This window comes from Merops nubicus, unplaced genomic scaffold (genome assembly GCF_000691845.1).
Source record: "Merops nubicus isolate BGI_N331 unplaced genomic scaffold, ASM69184v1 scaffold37162, whole genome shotgun sequence".
In the NCBI taxonomy this organism is placed as follows: domain Eukaryota; kingdom Metazoa; phylum Chordata; class Aves; order Coraciiformes; family Meropidae; genus Merops; species Merops nubicus.
The window spans coordinates 287-7,564 of record NW_008592228.1 but is presented as its reverse complement, the minus strand read 5'-3'; the positions used below and the strand labels follow the sequence as shown (position 1 = coordinate 7,564).

General features: G+C 55.2%; 1 protein-coding gene across 1 annotated transcript in view; it reads left to right on the top strand.

The window, feature by feature from the left end:
- Positions 1–1,326: 1,326 nt before the first annotated feature.
- Positions 1,327–7,278, top strand: part of BAP1 (BRCA1 associated protein-1 (ubiquitin carboxy-terminal hydrolase)) — a gene marked incomplete at both ends in the record, with an annotated part of 6,235 nt that continues 283 nt past the window's right edge. The window contains 11 exons of the mRNA XM_008935093.1: positions 1,327–1,356; positions 1,457–1,511; positions 2,231–2,363; positions 2,733–2,852; positions 3,365–3,426; positions 3,500–3,642; positions 4,422–4,500; positions 5,219–5,342; positions 5,679–5,796; positions 6,176–6,363; positions 6,678–6,811. Coding sequence (XP_008933341.1) covers positions 1,327–1,356; positions 1,457–1,511; positions 2,231–2,363; positions 2,733–2,852; positions 3,365–3,426; positions 3,500–3,642; positions 4,422–4,500; positions 5,219–5,342; positions 5,679–5,796; positions 6,176–6,363; positions 6,678–6,811 — 1,186 coding nt within the window. The remainder of the gene's footprint in view (positions 1,357–1,456; positions 1,512–2,230; positions 2,364–2,732; positions 2,853–3,364; positions 3,427–3,499; positions 3,643–4,421; positions 4,501–5,218; positions 5,343–5,678; positions 5,797–6,175; positions 6,364–6,677; positions 6,812–7,278) is intronic.

The window sequence follows — 7,278 nt, the reverse complement described above, 5'->3', positions numbered from 1 at the left end:
AGACGGTGCCTGGGGCATGGGTGGAGGATTGGGAGGGCAGACGAGGGTGTAGGTGTGTACGGGGCCGGAGTAGAGTGGGTCCTGGGGCAGAGGCGGGCTGTGCGGGGTTACGGTGAACAGGACGTAACCCCTGCGGGGTTAGGGAGAGGTTATGGGGTGTAGGGCAGTCAGAAAAGGGGATGTCAGACGGCTGGGCTGGGTGTAGGCATGAAGAGATGAGTTGAGAAGGGCTGCAGGAGTGTGGTGAAGGCTCAGAGTGGGGCCTGGGCCCTGGTGACACTTGTTCATGGGTCTGAGGTGCCCCAGACATCCATCTGTGTCTATGTGACCTGATAAACTCAGGGGTCTCTGTGGAACACATCTGGAATGCTGTGAGCGTGTAGCATGAAGCATTCCCATGGTTTGCAAACACACCCCAAAATGTCAATGAAATACAGGGAGAGGCATGCGTATAGGATGCCCCTTGCTGCAGAAACTGCTCTGACTGGTGCTTGCCCCAGAGCTCCGTGGGCAGTTGAGGACAACCTGTGCCGCTGAGGAGTACGTGAGGGTGGTATCTCCAGCCTGTGCGTGTCAGATCCCATCAGCACTTGGGAAGGTGCTGAGGGCCCGACATGGCACCTGAGCAGTGGGAAGCAGTGTCACAGGCATCCACTTTACACTGTGATGGAGAAGGTGGCTCCTGTGGTGGAGTCCACAGTTTGTTTGGCGGGTTAGGATTTGAGGATCAGAGCTGGAGTTGGCCGGGGCATTGGCTGAGTGTTGTTTCAACATCTCTTGAGTTGCCATGGTGTGATTTGGGGTCATCATTTGGGAGCTGAGAGCCAGCCCTCAGGGTGTCACAATGTATTTCTGAGGCTGTGGGTGAGGACACTGGACCCCTGGCATTACACTCATCTTCTTGTGCTCAGCGAAGGCCTGCTATTTTTCCCCCAGTCAGCCCAAATTTTGCTGCCCTTTACCTTCTTTTTACTGGTCCTGGGAAATTGCCAGAATTGTTTTCTGGGAGCCTTGGGAATCTCCAGGCTGCTGGCATACTGCTGCATGTGCTTGTGAACACCAGAATGTTTCCTCTGGCCAACCCAAATAATTGGGAAGGTGGATTTTGGGCGTTCCAGGAGTGCTGGCAGCGGCAGGACTGTGTCTGTCATGGATGCTGAGGTAATATGAAATATTGAAATGAATCAGAGGAAAAATGCAGCTGGAAGGGACCCCTGGAAGTCTCCGGCCATGGCACCACATGGGACCTCTGGTGGCAGCAGGTTTCCTTGTTTCCTCTCTGCTCTTCTCAGCCAGAACTAACCTGTTGATTTTGTTCCTTCCCAGGTCTCTTCACACTCCTGGTTGAAGATTTTGGTGAGTGCAAGAAACCTTCCTGGGGAGTTGATTTTGTGTTCGATATCACCCCACGTCCTCTCTGGTGGGCTTTACACCAGCTTCTACCATTTTTTTGCAGGGGTCAAGGGAGTGCAGGTTGAAGAGATTTATGATCTGCAGAGCAAATGCCAAGGGTAAGTCACAGACGTGGAATTGTGAGTTTTATTAAGCAGAATGTGTCTGGGGCTCGAGCTCATGGCCAGGCGTTCAGAAGGGCCCGTGGGTCATGGATGTCAGCATGGTACAGAATGAAGCAGGAGTGCTTCGTCGGGTTTGGGACAGATGGGTGATCCTGTGCCTTGAAAAAGTCCCCGTGGAGCAGGTGGGAGACATGCTTCAAGGGAGTCATCTCCTTTTCCCCACAGAGGGGTGCAGTGTGGGTACGCTTGCTGCGTGGGCTTCCTCCCTATCTTGGGGCTTTGAAACAGCCTCAAGGGCCATGGCTGTCTTAAAAGCTGTTGTCTGAAGTCCTCTTGAATACAACCCGTGTTTAAAAGGAGGTGTCATTTGTTGGCCAGGCACTATTCTGCAGGTCAGTCAGTGTCCAGAGGTGGATTTAACCACCTGTTTCTTTGTCTTGAGTCTCTTAAGACCTGTTAAAGCCAAAAGTTTTCAAGCTTGATTGTTGGCTGAGCCTGGAGCACCAGTGCAGACGAGTGTCCTTGGTAGTGTGGGGCTGGGAGGACTTGGGGCAGGGCTGGTTGCTTCCAGGAAGATGGGGCTGCTGGTTCTGCCTTTCCCTTCTGCCTTTGTGTTGCCTGTGGTTTGAAATGGAGGTTTTCTGGTGCTGGGCAGAGCAGCCCTGCCGGTGTGGTCCATCCACAACAATGCAGCTGCCGACTTCTCTCCGCAGCCCTGTGTATGGGTTCATCTTCCTGTTCAAGTGGATTGAGGAGCGCAGGTCCCGGCGGAAGGTCTCTACCCTGGTGGATGAGACATCGGTGATCGACGATGACATCGTTAATAACATGTTCTTTGCTCACCAGGTAGGCTGGAGGTGAGGGGAGAGCGTACGTGGGGGTGTCTTGTGTGATGCCCCAGGGAAGCCACATGGTGCTGAGAGGCTGCACTGCTCCTGCTGGTCTTGAGGAAAGCTCTCTTTTCCTGGGATTCTCTGTCGTGAGCTCCAGGTTGGAGGGAATCCAGCAAGGGCTACGAGCAGGTGCTCACAGGGGCACGTTGTGGCTCCCTGAACGAGACCAACCTCCCCTCCTTTGAGAGCCAAGGTCAAGTCACCACTCCCACGAGTGGTCCTCATGTCAATACATTTTAATTGATTACTGTTGACTCTGAGGGGTTGTTGGAAGGGTTGCCCAGTTCATGTGAGTTAATACGGTCCTTGTGTCACCCTCCAGCTGATCCCCAATTCCTGTGCCACCCACGCCCTGCTGAGTGTCCTCCTGAACTGCAACAATGTTGACTTGGGCCCCACGCTGAGCCGCATGAAGGACTTCACCAAGGGATTCAGCCCTGAGGTGGGGCTGGGGGCGTGCAGGGCTGTGCATGGGTGCTGTGTGGGAATCTGCCTCTTGCTCCCCTCTTGGGCTCCTTTCCAGCCCTTCCTGGCTGTGTGCTGTATCTGCATTGTCTCTTCTCTCTCATCTTCATCTTCACGATCACCATCATGAGGGTGGTGAGACACTGGCACACGTTGTCCAGAGAGGTGGTAGATTCTCCAACCCTGGAACCATTCCAGGTCAGGTTGGACAGAGCTCTCAAAGTCGGTGATCAACAGTTCTCTCTCCTGCCTTTAGACCTGTCTTGAAGTCTGTGTTTCTCTCTATCATTTTTTAGCAGAAATTCTGTGTTCTTTTCATCTTGGGTTTCACCCGAGTTTCTTGGGTAACTCAGCAGAGCAGAGAGGCGTGCCTGAAAGTTGCTCTCCCAGCCCGTATATGATTGGAGGGAGCAGGAAGCCGGTGGGTGAAGCATTTTCTTTGTTTCCTGCCACTTCTCAGTCGTTTTCCTCTCTTGCTCTTCCCTGCAGAGTAAAGGCTATGCCATCGGCAATGCCCCGGAGCTGGCCAAGGCCCACAACAGCCATGCCAGGTGGGTGAGGGGGCTCTGGCTCCCGCTGGAGGAGGCAGGCTGCCCGCTGAGCTCTCTTCTCCTGCCCCCACAGGCCAGAGCCACGGCATTTGCCAGAAAAGCAGAACGGCATCAGCGCTGTGCGAACCATGGAGGCCTTCCATTTTGTCAGCTATGTCCCTATCAAGGGACGGCTCTTTGAGCTGGATGGGCTCAAGGTCTATCCCATTGACCACGGTAAGAGCCCATCTGTCCCTATTAATTAATGCAGTCAAATAGATGCCCTGGTGTGTCCAAATCTAGGTGTTATTTTTCCATCACCGCTTAGCTTTGGCTGATGTTTGTGGAGAATCTTTCCAACAATTCTCAGATTTGTCCTGAGTTTTGAGAGCTCATTTTGGAGGCTGCCGTCTGGGAACTGTGTCTAGAAGCCAATTATTTCTAAATACACTGCGTTGCTTTTTCCAGCCTTGACATTTCCTTCCTCCATTGCTCAAGTCACAAGGTTCTTCTGCAGCTCTGAATTAACTCAATATCACAAGCAGAAGGGCTCTCCTCATTGCCATCTCCTTGTGTCAAGTGACCTGTGCCCATTGACGCACAAGGTCCTGGCAGAGATTTATCCCCATTAGGACTTTGCTTCTGTCTGTCAGGCCCTTTGGTAAGCTGCCCTTTTGATGTGCCTGGGGTACTTAGGCATGGCACTAAATCCCAGGGATCTCCTTGGACTTCCTGAGCCCTAGAGCCTGTGAGTCGCTTGTGGCCTTTAGGGTTCAAAATTCACCTTTGCACCCTGCAGATAGCTCATGTTTTCCATTTGGAAGGCAGAGGCAGGGGGTTCCACGTGTGGGCTGACGGCATGGTCCTCCTGCCTCCTGGGCCCCTTCTTGACTCACTCCCTAGTATGTAAGGGAGACGTGAGATGGCCTGTCGTGGGGATGGCAGGATCTGCTCTGTGAGTCTGAGGTGGGAGCCTTTCCTGCTTTGCCGATTCCAGCCCTGTCTCGTTACCACAGGGCCGTGGGCTGACGACGAGGAATGGACGGACAAAGCCAGGAGAGTGATCATGGAGCGCATCGGCCTGGCCACTGCTGGGTAATGTCCTGGGCCGTGGCGCAGGCACTGGCCGCTCGCTGTTTTTCCCTGGATTATTTCTGTGGTGGTCTCTCCGCAACAAGCTGCGGAAATGAGGGTGGAGAATGTTGCTTGGGGAGAGGTGCAGGTGCGCTGCCTCCCCGCCTTCTCGTGCCTCAGTTTGCCTGCCTTTAGAGCACGCAGAGTCCCTGCAAAAGCCTGTGCAGGAGAAGAGTGGCCAGATGAGGTCCCTGTTAGCTTGAGTCCATAGGAGAGGGAATGGTGCTTCTAGTCCTGAACTGGGCCTCTTGGATGCTTGGGTGTGAGGGTGACCAAGCACTGGTACAGTTTGCCCAGAGAGCTGGTGGAGTCGTCATTCTTGGAGATACTCAAAGGCCATCTGCATGTGCTCCTGGGTGACGCTGCTGGAGCAGGGGGTTGGAGTGGATGACCTCCACAGGTCCTTTCCTACCTCAACCAACCTCTGACTCTATGAAGGGGGTTTTGTGTTGTGGCTGAAGCAGCCTTGCCATGCTGCTTCAGCCAGTGTGAAGCTGAGCTGATTTTGGGGGAAAAGCCTCCTGTGTGTTGGTGTTAAACGCCAGGGCTGGGGCGGCACTGCCTGGGAGGTGCCCGCAGGAGGTGTGTGGGGCATGGCTGGCAGCCTGAGGAGCCCCCGTGCCTGGAGATGGGCTTTCCACCACCAGCTCGTGGTGACGTCTGCTATCCCTTCCTGCAGGGAGCCCTACCACGACATCCGCTTCAACCTGATGGCGGTGGTGCCAGATCGGAGGATGAAGTACGAGTCCAAGCTGCACATCCTGAAGATGAATCGCCAGACTGTGCTGGAGGCCCTGCAGCAGGTGGACAGCCCAAGCCTTGAGGGAGTGCAGGCCTGGTTTTGAGTGCTGTTTTCAGCACCATCTCCCTGTGCTGTGGGGGGCCTGGATTTGGGGATTTGTTTGGCCTTGGGATTTGTTTTACCTTGGGAAGTGCCTTCTGGGAAGAGGGGGAAACCAGCCTCTCTGCTGGGCCTCGTGCTGCTCTCCTGGGAGGTTACCCATGGCATTCTCAGTTGATTGTGCATGTGGACGCTTGGTAGTTGACTCGCCCTCATGAGTTCTGCAGGGCTCAAGTGGGAGGGATGTGGTTTGCATCACCCTGGTCCAGCACTCAAGTGTCTGCCATTTGCCTTTAAGCTTATCCGAGTAACTCAGCCTGAGCTGATCCAGACCCAGAAGACACAGGATTCTCAGCCTCCTGAAGAGGCAAAGCCAGCCACCAGCAAGACTGTGCCTCCAGTGAGCCCCCATCCAGGTAGAACCCTGTACGGGCAGTGTTGCCAGCCAGCCTGGCCTGCCGTGGAGCGAGCACAGCCTGCTGACAATAGCTGGCTGACCTGGAACTTGAAGCAGTTTTATGGCCAGCTTCACTTCCTTTTCTCCAAGCCCAGCTCCATGTGGCCCTGCTGGGCTGTGGTAGAAGTCTCTGTGCTTGGGAGAAGCGTTAGAGGGACATGGATCTTGAAAATGGATGGGCTTGGGGACACTGGTGACAGCTGGAGGTGGCATGGGAAGTGGGTGTGATGGTCTGGTGAAGCAAAAGAGCTCTTCTGCGTGGGGTGGGTAAGGGGTGGCGGAAGACCAGTAAAGTGACAGTGCTGGAGGTGAAAGGCTGTGCTGTGCTTGTACAGCAGATGGCACCGGTGAGCCCGCCAGCCAGGGCCACCCTGTGGCCACGCAGAGCCCACCCAACAAATCCAAACCGGTGGCAAAGATGTCAGCGAGCAGTGTCAACGGGGCACCTCCAGCAAACCCCAACCCCATTGTGCAGCGGTTGCCAGCCTTCCTGGATAATCACAACTATGCCAAGTCTCCCATGCAGGTAGGCCGGAGTGCCGGGCCAGCAGCACGGCCGACTCGAGGTGGGTCTCTCACCTCCAGGGGGCAGCACTGAGCCCGTTCCTGGCCCTGCAGCCTGCCTGCCCTGCTACCAGCCAGGCTCTGAGTAAAGACTGACCTGTCAAAACAGGTTCACGTGGATCTGCTGAGAAAGAGGTGAAGGAAGGGGCTCTTCTACTGTTGAAAGGGGCAGGCCCTGCTGCTCGGCTGGACCAAGGACGTGGCTGCTGGGCTCATCGTTGCCCTTGTCCTGCTGCTGGCAAGCCATCAGTGACCATCGGTGATGGTGTTTTGCAGGAGGAGGAAGACCTTGCAGCAGGAGTGGGTCGCAGCCGGGTCCCAGTCCGGCAACACCAGCAGTACTCAGATGATGAGGATGACTACGAGGATGATGAGGAGGATGAAGTTCGTAATGCCAACTCAGCCATCAGGTGACGGGCTTGAGCTGTGGGTGTGGAGCTGATGTTTGCAGGACCGCCAGCAGCGACTCCCAGATCTGTTCTGGAGGGTTGATAGTTGTGTTGGAGCCTGCACCTGTGTGTGCAACTAAGGCTGTTCTCTTCACCTGCTATTTGATTGTCCACTTGCTTGATTTTGTGAAGCCCTTGAGTAGCTCTTCACAGCCAGCCCTGCATCTTGGCTGCCCTGAGCATACTCAAGTTGGGGAGCAGGCGCTGGGGACCCTGGTTCCCCACTGCCAGTTGCCAGGTCAGCTCCTGGGGACAGTGCTGGTGTGCTTGCACTGCCAAAGGGCAGGAAGGTGGGGTCACAGTGAGGGTACTTTTGGGGCTTCTGGAAGAAGAGCAGGGGCATGCAGCACGCTGTGCCACCTGGCTGTGCACAGGTGCCCACAGCCAAATGGTTTGGTGGCGTTAGGGTGCTCCCAGAGAGGCTGGTG